We start from the raw sequence: 18359 nt of genomic DNA on the forward strand, positions 1-18359 counted from the left end.
TATGTACGACTGTATTGCTGGGTCTACAATTAACTGCATTTTCGCGGCGCCTCACCTTTCAGTCAATGAAAATGGCCCCCGATTTCCATTTCCATTTACATTTATCCCATTCCCGCCGCCTAATTAACCCATTTCAAATTTCTGGCCATTTAGGCCCCAATTTTCCAACGGACCGTCCCTCGCACTTCTTGAAGCGATGTCAGCCATTTTATAAACGTGTTTTACTCGCAATATTGTATTATTGTTTATTTCCCATGTCTTCTGACAGTTCATTATTTTGTCAGAGTTCGAATCTCGGCGCGCGCGCCCCACGAGGGGACCAGAAATATCGGGAAGCATTTGTTTATTTTGATGCGGGGCGGTCAGTCGATAAAAATTCGTCATTGATTTTTCGGCGTAAAATCGAACGGGGAATGTTAATGAATGCCGAATTTATGAGGCCCGTCGCAAGAAACCGTTTTGCTAACCCCGAAACTTTGTTTACCGATCCCACTGCCACCTGGAGAAGTCGACAGATTGGCATGTGCACCGAGAAAAACACCGGACTGTGTTCTGTTTTATCGCAAGCTTTTGTTGCTGTTGAGTAACAACTAGTACATTCATTTTCGACTGCAAACGTGTGTGTAGTCACTCACTTTATTGGCGAAAAACGCACTTTACCATGTGGCTTGAATTGTGTGGTAACCTACGTATAGCTACGTGGTTTTCCTTATACTAGTATTTCCTAATATGAGTACTGGGTAATTCCCCGTCAAGACACTCGACCATAGCGTTCTCCCACTATCATATCAATTTGATCTGTTTGGTTCAAACACACAGCTGAGCCAAGGTCAAAGAAATATACTTGCAGCAATAGATGATGCGAACTGAGTTCGATGTGCCCCTTGTGGCACAGGACGATCTCAGGACACATCGGTTGGATGTTATTATTAAAATTATTATTATAATTAATTTTTCCGTGCACTAGTACTCACCTATCACATTTATAAGGGCGAGCAGCTCACACACGTAATATCTGTACGCCCACCAATTGTGATATCTGCAAACGAAATCGGCGGAAATTTGGCCATTAGCTGTGATTCATATGTAAATAAATGTGTATTTGCAGCTCTACAATGGCCAAAACGTTTGTCCGACTATCCTTTGTGTCTGGAGAACTCTGGCTCGTGACTCACAGTCCATTTCCGGATAATTCTTTGTTAATTAGTCGGACTATTGCCCGGAAATGTTTGTTTTGGGAATCGTCTACAAAGGTGGGTTCGGGTGCATTGTACTGCCTGAACTCCATTGTAAATGGTGAGGGGTTCATTTTATAGATGCCCTTATTCTTGAGAACTGTACGCGTTACGTTGGTTGTAGTTTTAGACGAAATATATTGGGTAATTCAAGTTTTATCTCGAAAATGAACCGTACTTTTTATTGGGACTTGCAAATTTACCAAGATCAATTTATCTGGGGACTCAATGGCTTCCATATTCGGAGGATAAAATTCAAAATAAAAACTTATCGTAACAAGGAGTGTGAGTACATTTGGCTAGTCAAAGAGCTGGACGGGCCGTACTTACCTTAAATTTTCCCACAAATAATCTAAAAGTAATTTCTTTTTTTGTTTTTTCTCGGCTTCGGAACAAATGCCTATGTCTAAGTCCATGATGAGCGCATGAATCTTGCCACCCTCCCAAGATTTCCACAGCCATCTTGGTGTATAAAATAAGATTGCCTGCAAAAAGCGAATAAAGAGCAGAGAATGTTGGGGATATAGTATATGTATTTATAGAGATCTGCAAAGGTGAGTTCCGCGTGGGCGTAATGTCGCATTGGAACTGTCGTAAAAGCGAGAAAAATACCCCTGACAAGTGACATTCGCCAGCTGTTCTCTAGATTCTACATTCTAGAGTCTAGATTCTAGATTCTAGATTGTGGACCCCGATTCCAGCCGAGAACAGCATGCCAAATGGCATTAATGCCGTACAGCCATAGGCATTAGAGACTGACCTTCCCCAGTTACATAATTGTCTTTGCTAATTCCATACCATACCATTCCATTCCATTTCTTTTATTTTTGTTGGCCCTTGTCAATTAGCCGTGAGCCATTAGGGGCAGGCTATCCGCCCGGTTTACCTACCACAATATCGGGCGATCCGAAAGACAGACAGGCAGACACGAATTCTTGCTTAAATGTTCCCATTAACAGGGTAATCGTGGGGTATATGCGCTTAATTAAAAGTCCAGATTGGAAATTCGAATATGGTACCTCTGGAGGTTGAAATAAAAACGCTATAACCATTTGTAGGTTCACGGGAGTTTCTCTTCAGGTTAAAAGCAGTAGTAGGCGCCCTATTTCCGTAGACACTTTTTAAAAACCTTTGATTGAAAATTGTATGTTCTTTGTAAGCTCCGTCCATTATAGTTAGTTTAAATATATTCCCTTTTTCAAATCCCTCTTTCCTACTAAGTGACTGCTTTATGTAATTGTCTTCAATTGAAAACATTATGGTACAAGATATTGAAGAGTCCCAAATACCCGTCGCAAGCATGTCTGCTCGTTATAAGTCGTCTGTATTTTCTTTGCCGGGGGATTTTAATGCCGACCCGATGACAAATTAATAATAACTTGTATCGTAAATTAGCCGCGGATTCGGACAATCCTCAGACAGCTGGGGATTGGGCGAGTTGTGCAAATTGTATATGGCGTGTTTGCTTTGGCACATCACATGTCGCCCCATCATCGTGATCTTGAGTCTGGGTCCCTGGCAGGTGGTAATCCCCCCATTTCTTACGTTCTGAGAGGTGAAAGTTCAGTTTGTTTAGTGGGCGCCCGACTGGCGGCGGTGCCTCAATCTTGGCCCCACAATTTTCCACTCTAAAATAATTCCCCACACGCGCTGTTCGCCGTGTGCATCTCGGCGATCTTTCGATTCATATTGGACTTCGCTTTTTGGCCATTCACTTTTTGCTTTTCGGGGCCTGCAGTTCCAAACTATTCGCCATTGTCGTTGGCATTTGGCTGCAATTGGCCCAGACAGCATCTGCTCCGCATTCTATCGGCTGATGACGGCAGTTGTCGTGCACAGTGGTGGTCAATGTACTTGGACACATTTATAAAAATATTTATGTTGACTATCCCACTATGGTCGCGACTGTTAGATACCCGTTTTTTAACCATTTGAAGCGCAAAAGAGCTGGAGATGTGCAACATTACATGTAGACATTGCCGAGTGCTTGGCTTTCATACGGACGGACAGAAAGACGGACGTGGCCAGATCAAGTATATATACGCTTTTAAAGATCGAACACGGTTCCTTCTACCTGTTACACACTCTTACTCTACCGGCAATGGCTAGAACACGCTTAAATTCCAAGTAAGAAAAGTCACACAATATGCCGCTACAGAAGTGGACAATACTTGAAATTATTTGTGTGCTTCTGTTTGCATAACATCACTTCTTGCGCTCTAAAAGCCAATCGCTGCTATTTTTGTGGACAGATATGTTATTATCAGGGAGAGGTCTGTTGCCACGCCCTGCCGGAAGTCAAATGATGCGTTTGATTTGCTTTGGCCTCCATCATCTTAGTCTGCCCTTTTGTGTATACAATCGCCAATTGCAATTCCCCGACGATAGTCCGAAAGGGGAAGAGGGGAGAAGGGTGGTCTCCCCGCCACCCCACCCTTTTCCACCCGCTTTCCCGCTTTCCTCTGTGCGTGTGTGGAAAGCAATTTGGCAAGTGTTCAAATCGCAAAAGCATCGCGCAAATGCAACTGCAACAGAAGCAACAATCAAAGCGAAAGGCAGAGGGCAAAGAATCGTCTCCGAAGAATTCTTCTTTGGTTCTGCAGGCTCCAGGCACACTGATTCGTAATATGCCGAAAATAGTAGCGCATTACTTGTGGCAAGCTAGAATCGTTTGCAGCAAAAAATAATCAATCAATTAAAAGTTATGGATAGTTACTAAGGAAGAAACTTTGATATCTGCAATACTGACTATGATTACAAGCCATTTATACAGCCATTACTATAGAATTTGTATTACTATTAATTGCTCAGCGGCATATTAAAAAAAACAGCTTAGTGCAACAATGAATGCCAGTTTCTCAAAGATTTAAAGGCATTTGGGTGTCTTCTTTAATACCAACTTTAAGGACCTTTTGAACGTGTCTTATAATAATAACCCTGCAAGAACTATAAAGATACAAAGGCAGTATTCACTTAACTCTGTATATATGCTCACTGAAAAATCTATTAATTTACTACAAATACTACTAATACAAATTGCCATTTGCGACCTTGTGCTTGGTCTATGAAACTTTTTCAACGTACTAATTTCAAAATCAAAACATCGATTATCCTTAGCATGGTGCAACCTCGAAACCGCTTACTTCCAAGGATGGCCCACTGTGTCGCAAAGGAATCACTTAGGAAGTGTCTGATCCCATCTGATCCGACCTGTCACTCCCCCAAGCGACGCCTCTCCCATATGTATATATATGTTTAAAACTCGAGGGGAGACCAAAAATACACGCACATAAGTCAAATATAAACAGCTCCCACCCCACGAACCTTTGGCCATATTCCCTAAGATGCCCGTTCCCAGTGCCCAGTTCCCAGTTCCCAGTTCCCGAGTCCCAATACCCGATACCCTTTCCCGATTCCCACTGGCATATCCATGGCTTTTTGTTTCAGCAATTCCCTGGCATCTGGCCAGAAATATTATTTCACTTTTATGTTTGTCTGCGCCTTTTCAATAAATATCTAGACATGCCGGGCGCAGAAATATGGAAGGAATGGCGGGAAAGTCGGACGAGAGGCTATATAGTGGCGTGGAAGAAGGAATGCCAATTCTTGACATATCGGAGGGAAAGACCGGATCGATTGAAAGGAAATTGATGGGCGCAGGTCTATTAGTTTTTATGGCGGCATTGTCCGAGTTCATGACGATCTATCCACGAGATCCACATACTTGTAGTTAGTCCATAATAACGGAGAATTAATGGTAATTGGGTCAGGTGCTGTTCGCCAGACGAGCGATTTTTTGGCGGTTTGCGATTTCTAACTGCCAAATTGTATTTTTGAATTCTAAATAATAGCACCTAAAAAATTGATTGGAGTATTTTTTCGTTTGTAAATACCCTAGCGCATTTGCTATCGAAAATCAATGAGCCACGAAAGCCGGCGTTATTTCCCATTTCCAATTTCCCATTTCTCGTTTTGTTTTCTATTATTAATAAATCGAGCATCGCATATTGGGGGAAAGTGTAAATTATAGAAACGCGTCTTCGCGTCATTAAGCAGGGAGAATACCATGATAAATGTATTTATAGGAATTTGGGTGACTAGAACGTCTCTATAATCGCTCTGTGACACTAACCGAGAAAAGCTCCCCCGATTTCCCCGCCCGACCAAGTGTGATAAAAATACACATTTAATATTTGTACATTGTTAGTGGTAAGAGTTATTGTGTAATCATAGCATCTCTATAAATATGCATGCGTCTCGATCTATATATGTTCATATGTGCCATATGGACGGCGACGTCACCGATTTGCTCCGTGATGTAGTGTGTAAAATGTGAAGGGGTGGGAAATCTTCAATGACACCATCAATCGCCTTTAAGCGGTGCGCGCAATTAACGATGACAGTCTGAGAATCTATCAGGAGGCGGGGAATTATTATCAAGCGAATCTAAAGAAATCTTTATAAATTACATTTGGTGTGTTTCTCTTCAAAAGATCGTCCAATTACGGGCTAGTGGTGGGGTTTGGGTCAGAAGAGTTCGAAGTGTCGGCTACCAACTGCACATCAATCACTTGGCCAGCTTCGCCTGCTTCAGGAGCAGCATATCCATCGATAAAAACCTCGGCCTCAGCCACAGCCATGGCCTCAGTCACCGCAGTGACCATAGCCTCCTCCGCCGTTACAGTCACAGTCACTCTCTTTGTCACAGCTTCAGCAGTAACCATAGTCACAGGCACAGTCACAGTCATGGGCGCAGTCATATTCACAGTCATAGTCACAGTCACAGCCTCAGCAGGAAACGTAGCCTCCTCCGCAGTCACAGTCACAGTCACTGTCACAGGATCAGCAGGAACCATGGTCTCAGGCACAGCCACAGTCACAGTAACAGTCGCAGCCTGAACAGGTGCGTCTGTTCCCGTATTCTGTTCCCGTTCACTTTCACCGGAATGCTGTAAGCTTGCGTAATTTTTTGAACACTTGCTTTTTTTTGGCTTTACTTTTTTTGTTACTTTTTTTTTAGTAATTCCGAAAACACTTCCTCTCGATATAAAGTTCGACTCGTAACTGAAGTCTGCCTGCCTTAAAGCCGTATGCATTGATTTCATAGCCTACTCTTTAGAAATATTTTGACGTTGATAGATTCTTCAGAATGGACAGATAGCAGTTCAGAATGGTAAATATTTTGTTTTTTTAGGTATTTTTTTATTATAAAATATTTTGATGTTACTTTAGGCACATCAAATAAGTTTTTATTTCAAGTTTCTAAAATTACGGCTATGAGGGTCTGGTAAATATATTGTATTTTTTATATATTTTATTATATAATATTCTGATGATACTTGAAACACACCAAGCAAGTTTTTAAAACGACGGTTATGAGGTAAGTAATTGTTTAAGAACAAAATTCCCAAGACTGAGAGTGAGAAAGTCTCTGCAGGCGAATGCATTTATTTATTCTACGTTTGCTTCCCCCCAAATACATTTGTTTCTAACGCCCCAGCTCATTTTTGATCCCATCGATTGCCGATCAATCACTCGCTCTCCATCTCGCCCCCTCTCTTTTTCGCGCAGTATACCCGTCCCTGCCTGACATCGCCTACGTCACAGATCGAACAATCTTTGGGATACTCGCAGCGGTACAAGGCCAGCCCATTCAGCAGCAACAATAACAAAGCACACACGAAATACTTAAACAATTTCATTTGGCTCACAAAAGGCCAAAACCGCAAAACAAAATAGAAGAAAAGAAAATGGGAAAAAAGTGGAACAAATATTTGGATATTGAAAAGTATGTATGGCTATGTATCCCAATGGCGCGCTCAGTCCGCGAGAAATCGCTTAATTACTTAATCCATCAAATCATTCATCGCCCCCAAATATAACGATTCACTGATCTATGGCCGATTTCTCGGTCGATTTTTCTGGCTTAATCGCTGCGCAGGCGTAGCCTCTTAAGAGGATGAGTTATGTCGTCGAATTTAATTAATGTTGCTTTAAAAAAATCAGAGTTGCTTGATTTTCTTTCATTGTCCAACAGACATACATAAGTTTCTTCGGCTGACACTTGAATTTCTTGAAAACGTTTTCGAAAAATATGCTTTCAGTGGGACAGAAGTGAATTCGGTTGCACCTTAGCCACTTTTTTTTATAGGTAACAAATTTGTGTCCTGTCAGTTTGAGTTATTTGCATTTACTAGTTTATTAGATTATTATTCAAGTACACTTCCGAATAATAATACTTAAAACGTAGGGTCTGCATGGCTATGGGATGGCTTTTGGGTATTAATAAGTATTTGAAAGTAAAATGAATACAAATTTAAATATCAAAATAGTTATGATTACTGCCAATGAATTACTGTTGGAACTCAATTGGCCACAAAGGTATTTAATGATCGAAACCAGGAAGGGAGTAAAAATCTTGTGTATCGTGTGGATAATAAGGATTTGTTAGTTGATAAACTGCTGTGTCGATGTGGGAATATTAAGGGCATCAATGGTTCGACAACGGCTGTCTGTGTTGCGACAATCGATATTTTGAAAATAATTACTGTATTAAGTGGTCCGGAGACACACCCTTCTTATACCTGAAAGAAGAGGCAGAAGCAGACCCACTGGTAGTACTTGTAGTGCTTCTTGTCCGCCGGATCACCGTCGGAGTTGCCGATGCCCGGATATGGAACCGACACGCCCTGCTTCTTCAGGAAGAGGCTTTTGAGCGTGTAGGTGGACTGGATCCAGCAGTACGTGTTGAGCACATCCTCTGGAATATCTTTGGTGTGCACACAATCGATCGGATTGCCAACGTACTGGCGTGTGGTTATAATTAGCGAGAATGACATCAGAATCATCACAGTTATTGAGTAGTGCAGGCGGAATACTATCGAATCGGTTTTAACGTGACTGACCTTTACAAGGTTTTTCAATCCACGAAATATATCTAACATGGTTTGTCGTCAGCGAAAGCTGGCAAGATCGGCGATGATTCTCTCTGGCCTCTCTTCTTGCTTTTATCGTTTAATATCGATGGGTTCGCGTTGCCTATCGATAGTATCAGTGTCAGAATATCAGAGTATCGTGTGGCTATCGACCGACTGTGCTACCGATTCCTGACTGTGCTTTCTTTTGCGCGGCAGGCCCATTATCGACGCATCGCCTAATCGGGACTCGAACCGGAACCGGAAGCGCTGCTGCTGGTGGTTCCGGTGGTGCGGGTGGTGCAGGTGCTGCTGGTGGTTCGGATGGCTTTCCAATTCTTCGGGTTGCGACGTGTTCGTTGTAGTGGATGTGACTGTCACAGAGCTGGGCATCTTCGGGTTCGTTCCTCCGCTCTCCGGTATTCTCAACCCGCTGTTTTACATTGACACTTTTTTGAGATTTTTCCGAGCTTGGTCTTTTTTTTTAATGATTACTGCTGGCAATGAGATGTACAATTTTGATTTCACAGTTTTTCGCGTTTTTACTTCAATATTTTCACAAAGCTCACTGCATGCATTATGGGACATGTCCAGACTCGTCGTGTTTGCAATTTGGCATACCGAATTTTGAAGTTTATTATTTGGAAAATGTATTTTATGAATTCACATGAATTCCCGGAATTTGAATTTTTAGTTTTTATGCTTAAACAGCATTGCTAATTGCGCAAAGAAACAAAACAAATAAAAAAAATAATCTAGAATATAAATAAAATGTGGCATCACACCCTCCCTCGCATATGTTAATAAACTTATGCTGACTGACGTAGGGAAAAAATGGAAGACCAAAAACTGGAGAACAACAGTTTCCCAATGATCTGTAAATTTTAAAATTGCAATGTTTATAAACAAACTTTCCCGCCGAGCTGCCGATAATAAAATCAAAACAACAGCGATAGCAAAAAGCTAAAAGCGAAAAATTACGCTGAGTACACAGAAAAAAGTTAGTTATCTTAAGACTCTGAAGAATTATAGAAAAGCCTTAAACTAGTACAACGTTTGTTAATTAAGTAGTTTACTGATAAACTATCATGTGATCATGACACATTGTATTTAGATTAGATGGATAGCTTAATTGCATGAAAACGTGCTTTTAAAATATTGTTTTTGTATTCAGCACTACGATACAATATTAAATAAATTAAACCATCTTTTCTTCTGTGTACTTAAAAAAGAAAAGCCCACGCACACACCGGCAAAATTGCGTATACGCACACGTGGCCAGCAAAGTCAAAGGCGAAGGCTGACCAGCGGCAGTCTAAGAATCCGCCCCGGATCGTATCAAATCGGATTGGATCGGGGGATATAGCCCAAGGCGAGAGCATCGTTAATCTATTTCGTAATCCAGCAGAGTTCAGGCCGATCTCCGATTTGTTTATAAAACACACAACAGATAAACTCTCCCCATCGACCTGTTTGGGCTTCCTGCCTGCACTTGACATTTCAACGAAACTATTTCGTTGCTCGGCATTGTGAAATATGCCAGAAATGCTGCAAAGATAATGGGGGTCGGAGATAAAACTCAGGGGTACCCGAAGTCTGTGACTTCTCATCTGTTTTTCCCACAGCGCGTGCCCATTATTATAATGTGGACAAAATATGAAAGTGAGACACGGAATTCCAAGAAACGAGGGAGGTGACTAATTGGGATTTTCCCTCGTCCAAAAACAAAGAAACGAAAATAAAATGCGGTGGAAGAACATTTTCCGCCGGGATATAGTACTCGTAAAATTGAACAACAGCCGATCGGCTCGATTTGAGTTCACTTTCGAATGCAACCAGTGGGGAATGCTAACAAAAACATATATTCCCCCGATCAAAAGCGGCCAGCACACTTTGAAGTCGACGGACATCAGAATCCGAAATGAAACCGAATCGATTTCAATGTTTTCAAAGTCAATACGTTTGAGGTGGCCAAAAAAGTTCGATTTGGGGAAATGTTTCATAATTATTAATACATTTATAGGCAACTGATGCGGCTTAAAGAGCTCTTCACTGGAAAGGCAATGAAAATCCCTGTCTCATGCTTTCCAAACACCATGTGTAGGGATAAAAATCCTTGGTTGTATTTTTACAAAATACCTGCACAGACCAGTAAAACTGACAAAACAATTTGAAAAATAAATATAAAGCTCATGTAGACTTTTCATCGAAACTAGCAATATTTGAATTATGTTTTATAATTAATACGTGGTTCAATTTCAACTGCAGTCTTCACATTTTTTGTATTTTGAGATAATCTAAATAAATTGTTCATCCATATAAAAATTAACACATTTTTGCGAATCCACATACCTGCTTTATTATTTAATAAAACTGTCTTTAAAATTGCAATTGAATCCTGGAGCAACAATGAAAAGTTTAACCACTTTGCATAGAAAACTTTGGTGTTAATCGATACAATAATTTCATATTAAATTTAAGCACAAGCCCTCCAAATCGCCCATTAAATTTCTGGAATGAATTAATCTGATGCAAGACACCAAAAGCCTAACTAAAGTTAAGCAAAAGTTACTTAAATAAACAATGAGCCAAAACTTTAAGTTTCATACCCAACTATGTGCGAATGATATGAGACGACGACAACCTCATATAAAATATAAATATAAAATGAAAAATAAAAATTGTGTTTTTGTTTTTCGGTTTGCTTCTGGCTTTTGGACAAACGTGTCGAATGTTAATTGTACAATTTTGTGGATCGCCTGTTGGTTTTCGGTTTTTGGTTTTTGGTTTTCGGTTTTCGGTTTTCGGTTTCGGGGGCAACACATGGCCCCCGAATTCGCAGTTGGTTTATTTACTTTGTAAGAGTTAATTATGATCAAGCGGTGGCCTGCACACAGCCCCTACAATACTATATATACGTGTATATATAAATACAATTTGTGATTCTGCGGGCATGTGGCTTCCTACTATATGTTATGATCCCGCAATGCAGTCAATGATCTTTCGTGGGTGTTGTGAAAATATAGAAAACGCTGGGTGTTTGTTTGCACAGTATTTGCTCGAATCGAATTCTCACACTCGTTGCCAGGCTTGGGCTATCGACGCTATCGCTGTTATCGGTTTAATCGGCTTACTCGATTAGGCGCGTATTATCGGTTTCATCGCGCGGGACAAGCGCGGGTCACGTGTCCGACATGGTCGAAGCCTTTAACGGGTGACTCTGGGCACCTCAACCTCACATTTTTCGATCGCTCACTGGTAAAAAAAAACTTTGATGGGTTTTGCGGTTGCGGAAAAGAAATCGGAATACGGCTATGCTCCGGCTTCAGACGTTTTTTGTCCGGAGATCTTTTCCTCGAGATCAGTTGAGGCGGAGAGACTGCGGACTTTGGAGCAGCAGGAGCAGGAAAAGACGCGCACGTTCACTTTGCCAACGCAACAGACACTGGCGGGCACTGGCCAAGAAAAGCCACTCGGAAAATGGTCTGCCCACAGCTGACAGGCAGAGAGACAGCGAGACAGCGAGACCGCGAGACAGAGAGAGACTGAGAGGGAAATCCAGACAGAGAGCGGGGAAAAGCCAGAGAGCAGATCTCTGTGCTGCCAACAATTTTTGGGCGGCAGCAACACGTTCCCTCCTCGCGAGACACGCACACTTCCGGCGGGGAAAACGGAGGCCGAGTCGCTAGTGGGGGAATAGGGTCCCCCAAAGGAGGGGTGCGGAGGGGGCGGACGAAGAGAAACCAGGAGCTGCACTCGCCGGTCATAAACAACAATAGTAGTTGCAACAATCTGCGGCCAGGCCCAATGACTAAAACAAAAGGCCTGAGCACACCCTTCTCACTTCCATTCGAATCCATTCCCCTTTTTCGAGTTAAGGCATCAAAACATTGCTTAGAATGGTGGAACTAAATCTTAAGAATACTTTATTATGTTCTCAACAAGAGTGTTGCATCATTTTAGTTACGAAACATAAAGTTCGAGACTTTATGTCAATCAAGATCACTTCGTTTAAAAATGCCACCAAAGCTGAAGTATTTATTTAGTACTTTAGTACCAGCTTTAGGCAGTTGGTACTTTTCGCACTTGAAAAAATATGAAATGAAATTTTGGAATAAAAAAACCGTTTCAGTCCACTGTGCATTTGGGCAAACTATTTACATATTCGTATTTATTTCTCGCACGCTCGCGAATGACAACGAAAGCGGCAACGAGGCGGAGAAAGGGGAGCCAAGAACGGAGAAAGGGGAGCTAAGGACGGAGAAAGGAGTGCGGAGGAGAAAGCAGAATCCGAGTGACAACGAAAACGACAGCGACAAGCCTGCGAAGACCCGATATCTAATGATTTGATGCGACATCATAAGGAGTCTGACTTCGAGCTGCAAGCTCATTTCGGAAAGGGGATTGCAAAAATACACCGCCAAAAATTAGAAAGCACTTCCATTGAAGAGCCTGGTGCTATCTATCTGCTCGCTGAAACGTGTAAATACATCACGAGGATCTTAACATTTTGGCAGTTTTAATTTTTGTCTATTTATATAAATTGTCGCTTTCCGACAAATCGAATTGTGGATTCCTCAAACCTTTAATTTTTTAAATAATATGTTGGTTTTGTATTCAGTAAACTGCCATGCGAAGAGTGATATTTCGCCCATATCACATTATTTCGCACAGTGTCTGAGTGAAGGGTTCCGCTTTGCATTGTTGTGATTTCCGCTCATTATTGCTGCAATCAGGCGGCCGAAGCCCTTTGTCCTGTGGCAGGACATGTGACGTGGCGAGAGGCCGGAGTCGGGATTTATGCGTATTTTGATTCTTGCGCCTAGACATCATGCGGAGCATATCAATTGGAGTTTTATGAGGACGAGCGCAGCTGGAGTGGTGGGCATAAAAACTGTCTGACATATCCGCTGGTCGATTTGATTAAGTTGTCCCATCGACCATGCGACCAGCTGCCTTGGCACACAGCGAGCCAAAATATTAGGAGCAATGTGGGTTTTTTGTATTCAATTTATTTTAATTATCTTAGAAACGTTTCTTAAGTTCCTGTAATATCCCCGTTTAAGATGAATGTGGCTTTGAATCTTTTTTGGAAGACTTTATTTGGGACTTTATGAGACTTTATGTTCATCGATCCTATTATTGGCTCCTCAGTTGTGCCAGTATCTGTGTCCGAATCCCGTTCTGTGTTTGTATCTCTATCTCGGCAGCTGCCGCAGTCGCCACAAAAATGATTCGAGGCATGCCTCCAAATTGAGAATGGCAACTGGCCATGGAGGCTGGCCATCAAAATTCAATTGGTTTGAGACACTACGTGAGTCGCCTGGCGTACTCAGTTCCGAAAAAAATGTTCCGGCTTGAGACAATGGCGATGGCGGATCCCTCTGCATAATTCGGCCATTAGGCTATGTTTTGTTGGCCCTGGTTTCCGGGGATTCTTGCAGACATTGACGCGGCGTAGACAATGTCCGGAAAAAGCCTTGCTTTCCCTCATTAATGCATCCGAAGAACATTAGCCGCCGTATGGGAAATGCATGGCTACTTTTCCGATTTCTCGCCATTGGGCCCTGCGCCAAATGATGCATTAAAACTGAAGGGAGATGGCCGGCCAAGGCGAAACGGAAACGTTAATTATGTCTTGGACTTGTGTCTTGGAAAATGTGTCTTCGGCTCTTAGGGGTTATTGAAGAAAGTGTGCAGGTAAAATTGTTCATTTCGGAGCAGCGGTTTCAGAAAACAGTCCTTCAGAGTCCATTGATTTCGTTCCTGTGTAGGATGAAGTCAGGCAAATTTAGATGTTCCTTTGGCCATATACTAGAGAATCGTGATCGCATAAATCTTATGGTTATTGGGCAGATCTGAGTCTAGGGGCCGGGGGCCGGGGGCCGGGGGCCGGGGGCTGGTTCCTCGACCACTTTCATGTAGTTTCTTATTTCCGACAAACACTTTGATGGACTGCTGGGTGGTTTGTTGGCGAGCCGCCCCTTTGGGACCCCCTTTCTGCACCTCCCCGACCTTCATCGCGATCTGGATGATTTTATGATCGACAGCGAACCGCACACGCCACTTTTATGAGCGATGTCAAATGGTTGCGTCAGTTCTTGTTGCGATCGGAAAGAAATATGATTTGTAAGATTGGATATCAAAAACGCTTTAACGAGCCCCTGTTTGCACCGCTTGTTAATTTCTTCTGTTTTATTCGTTTTATTTGGGTATTCCCCAGGGGAGGCAGGTGGAGAATACGCGGGCGGCATCCTCGCCCCTCGAGCCACACTCACAACATAAATTATAATTTTTTCAGCACTCGCTCGCCCAGCAGGACGGTGGCGTAAATAAATAAAATTAATGGAAATATCAAGCACACTGCGCATAAAATTGATAAAAGACGTTCACGATCCCGCATTGGGGGAAGTTCGGAAAGTCGGGGGATGTGGAAATACGGAATACGGGGCTCCACCCATCGGTTCGGTTGGGGTTTAAACGGGGTCAAGCGATTGCATTCAGTGCTTTTTTCTGTTTTTAACAAAAATAGCGCAGACCAAATATAATAACAGAGCGCATCGAGCTGGAAGAACTGGAGAAAGCGAAGCATCCCAAAATAGTTCCTGCATCTTTTTCCGGTGCAGCGGCCACATCGCTGCCCCACAGCAACATGCAACGTGCAACGTGCTGCATGCAGCATGCAGCATGGGCGGGAGCAACTGCAGCGTCTGCGACGCATTAATGCATCACACACCCGATCCTTCGGCTTTACGGCGAAACAAAAGAGACAACGCCTCGAAAAGTGCGAAAGGTCATTGTTGCCAGTTGTTGGTAGTTGGTTGTTGGTGTTTCAGCGGTGCGGTGACCACCAGTTCCGCATCTCCCCAGGGAGCGGCTAGACGGGTTCCTCCGGCCGTCCCATGCTCTTGGCCAAAATCGAGCGCTAATACTACATATTTGGGTATTGATATCGGAACGCAAGCCGTGTGTGAAATTCTGTACTACTACTAGTTACATAAAAATTTTACTTGGGAAAGCCTTCTGCGATTTGAATATTTATTGCTTTCTATGGACTTGAGTAAACTAAATTTGGGCTCGGAAATAAAAATAAATGATTGAACGCTCACATTGAGTGGTAAAATGAATGTTATTGCGATTACTGATAGATTCGTTCGTCATTAATATGAAGATTAACGAAGAAAATTTAGTCGTCTGATTCATACAACAGCAAAACATAATATAATCGTTTCTGTGGCTGCCATTTCCATAATATTCCTGATTACGAATATAATGCTCGTAGCGAATATGATAAAAAACTATTTAGCTAAAATATCTTAATAATTTTCCTATCGTTTTTATATAATATGCAATATAGCTGCCCCATTTCTATGAACTTTAACCAGTTAGAGGGGTAATTTTTACACTACTTCTATAAGATTTCCTAGCTTTGAAATGTACAAGCTTTTTGAAAAAAGGTAAATAACACTTTGCAGTATGACAAAGCGAATCCTTTTCCGTTTTCCTTTTCGCTGCAACTAAGCTGAAATGCTTTGTAAAGCTTATCAAAAAGTCTAAAGCTGAGTAAAAGCTTTCTGAACTTCTATGAGATAAAAACGGTGAATGAAACAATATGTGATGATTGCTGTAGGAAATTTAGGTAAATTTATAAGTTTATATGTTTTTATCATCTTAGGTGTTTGCATCGCATTTCTGTTGGCCCAAGCGAATGCCGCTTTGTAATTACATATAAAAAGCTCCCAAAATGTAACAGTTTTATGGGTGGGATATTGTTTAAAACACTGCGTAGGTGTTGCCTATTATAGTTTCCAACCCAGGCAATGCTTCGAAAAGCTTTTAGACAGTTCCGTTACCACAGGAAAATGGGCTGTGCTTTTAAGCTTACAACAGAGGGATGCGATCTTTCAGATTACTTACCTGAAAAAATAGTGTAAACGCTACCCATTGATAATATTTTGTGTGCTTTATTGTAAGAGGCCCGCGGCCCTGTGAATTGTGAACTCCGGGAAAAGGCACCTCGGAACCTTGCTTCTTCATAAACGCATCGACCACTGTATACGTTGAGTGTATCCAACAATATGTGTTGAGAACATCTTCGGGAATGTCTCTGCAATCGAAAGAATCGCGTTAATCGGAAATATATCGGGCTCATCGAAAAAGTCGCTCACCTTGTATGTACACAGTCTATGGGATTTCCTACGTACTGCCGCGTCGTCACAGCAATCGAGAATGTGATCAGTAATATGACCGTTGCGTTGGTGTGCAGGCGAAAAACAGGTGAATCGATTTTGACATGAGACACCTGTTGTCCGATATCGACGCGTTATCGGAGGTTATCGTGTTTTGTGTGTTTGTTGGGTTGTCGGTTGGTTGATGTTTTGATATTTTGATGTTTTGTTGGTTTATTGGTGTTTTTAGGTGGGGACGAAGAGAGAGAGCATTATTATTGAGGGTATTGGCAGATGTTTAAGTTATATAAGTCCAAACGCAAAACGTAACCCAAAATAGTTAAATGAAAACGGATGATGAGACAAAACTCTGGAACGCAAAACGTTTGCCATATGTCTGATCTGAATGAAATCGAGAGAACAGCTCTCACGTGCTTTTTCATAAGGGGTTATATATGTATCTGGTTATATACTTTCATAAGCAATTTTTTCCGCTTCAGGGGGCCTTACAATTAGCTAACTCACTTATTAATAAATAGGGGGCACCCATTCGCTTGCAACCTGATGCCATATGTCTACTGCCTATGAGTATGTCTTGCATTGTTATTATTGAGGCATGCATATATTATCAAGTTGCAGGCGAATTAGGAAGTGCTAGGATTATTGCGAAATAAATACAATTTGCTTTTGGAAGAATTCTCGAATTCATTTCGGGTTGGCTTTTGTTTTTCTTATGGCAGGTAAGTATAGTAAGGTGTCACAGCAATTGATTCGACTTCCTCAACTAGCTTTAACATAACTTTCCTTTCTTTCTGGTATTAATGTGAAACCTAGGAAATCAAAAAACTAAGTTTTATGTGTATGATAAAGACATAGAAAGAGATAGAGCTGGGCGTGAGGGAAACGAAAAGTGATTGAACTGCTGGGAATGCAAATTATTGGGATTTTTTTGCATTTAAGTCGGATATATAATTTACAGATTCATAGACATGAGGACTTCTTTCGGAGAAGGAAACATTGACCACATTATGGCCGCCATATAGGGGTTTTTGCTTAGCCAATCAAAGTTCGCTGAAGATTTCGTTACCAAATTATTGAATTGGAATTATTTGAATTAATAGATGGATTTTAACGATGACCACTTAATCGATATTTATCAAAATGTAATCGCTCGACTGACTGACTAGTCTATGGCTGACAAATCAAAAGAAAACACAGAGCTAGGAGGGAGAGACCTGTGAAATTTCGATAATGCTTGGTTCACAACTGATTTGGTTAAGAATCGATTTGGAATGCAGATTGATTGGCTGAGTGGTAAAGTGAGTGGTTTAAGTTCAGTGGTTTCAGTTGAATTGAAATTTGGAGTGGTGGTTCGTTTGTGGCGGCTTTAGCGAGGTGAGTTTCGTGAGCTGAGCTGTGGTGAGCTGTGGTGAGACATACTTTTAGAGGTGAATACTGAATACTGCAGTGGTCAGTGATAAGTGATCAGTGATCAGTGGTGCCACTTGGTGGTGAGTTGTGATCTGTGATCTTGGTGGTTGGGTGGCTTAGTGGTGTTTTTGGTGGTAGTGGTGGTGGTGTGGTGTTTGAGAACGCGAGAGCGAGCGAAACAGAGATAGAGTGATATCGAGTGAGAGTGAGTACAATATAGAAACAAATTGAATATATATGTAAGTAGTTGAATGTTAATTGAATTAGGTATTTATAGGTGGTGAAAAATCTAGGTGAGTTTGAGATCGAAATTGAATTGAGTTAAATTGAATTTAATTAAATGTGGCGAAAATGTACGAGAGCTGCTTATATAAGATGGTTTACGTTTAATCTAGTTTTTAAGTAAAATCAAACACAATACACAAGTTAGAGTGAGACAAACAGACATATAGAGCGAGAGAGATACATATATTATATATTGGCGTATATATTAACGGAGTAAGATAGATAGTGTTTGTGACAAAGAGAGATAGACAGATAGCGCGGCAAAGCTGGGTTCTAGGCTTCAATATTTTCAGATTTTATATTCGGTTAAGTATGACCTTTAAGCT

General features: G+C 41.6%; 2 protein-coding genes across 4 annotated transcripts in view; both read right to left on the minus strand.

Annotated features, from left to right (window-relative positions):
- The window catches only part of LOC6549828 (innexin shaking-B), a 32930-nt gene that overhangs the window by 3251 nt on the left and 11320 nt on the right, over positions 1 to 18359 (minus strand). For 2 of the 3 annotated variants that reach the window (XM_026981937.1, XM_026981936.1), the window contains exons 2-5: positions 16318 to 16451; positions 16067 to 16256; positions 1566 to 1720; positions 975 to 1039 (exon numbers count right to left, since the gene is read on the minus strand). In XM_026981937.1, coding sequence (XP_026837738.1) covers positions 975 to 1039; positions 1566 to 1720; positions 16067 to 16256; positions 16318 to 16451 — 544 coding nt within the window. Of the gene's footprint in view, positions 1 to 974; positions 1040 to 1565; positions 1721 to 7819; positions 8644 to 11225; positions 11641 to 16066; positions 16257 to 16317; positions 16452 to 18359 lie in introns of those variants that run through there. The other variant, XM_001978597.3, reaches the window with a different exon arrangement.
- Positions 5455 to 6330, minus strand: LOC113564496. The gene is made up of 2 exons (XM_026981940.1): positions 5705 to 6330; positions 5455 to 5647 (listed from the first exon to the last, which is right to left on the minus strand). The coding sequence occupies exon 1, from the start codon at positions 6089 to 6091 to the stop codon at positions 5738 to 5740; it is 354 nt and encodes a 117-aa protein (XP_026837741.1). The 5' UTR covers positions 6092 to 6330; the 3' UTR covers positions 5455 to 5647; positions 5705 to 5737.

This window comes from Drosophila erecta, unplaced genomic scaffold (genome assembly GCF_003286155.1).
Source record: "Drosophila erecta strain 14021-0224.00,06,07 unplaced genomic scaffold, DereRS2 tig00000126-arrow-pilon, whole genome shotgun sequence".
Lineage (NCBI taxonomy): Eukaryota > Metazoa > Arthropoda > Insecta > Diptera > Drosophilidae > Drosophila > Drosophila erecta.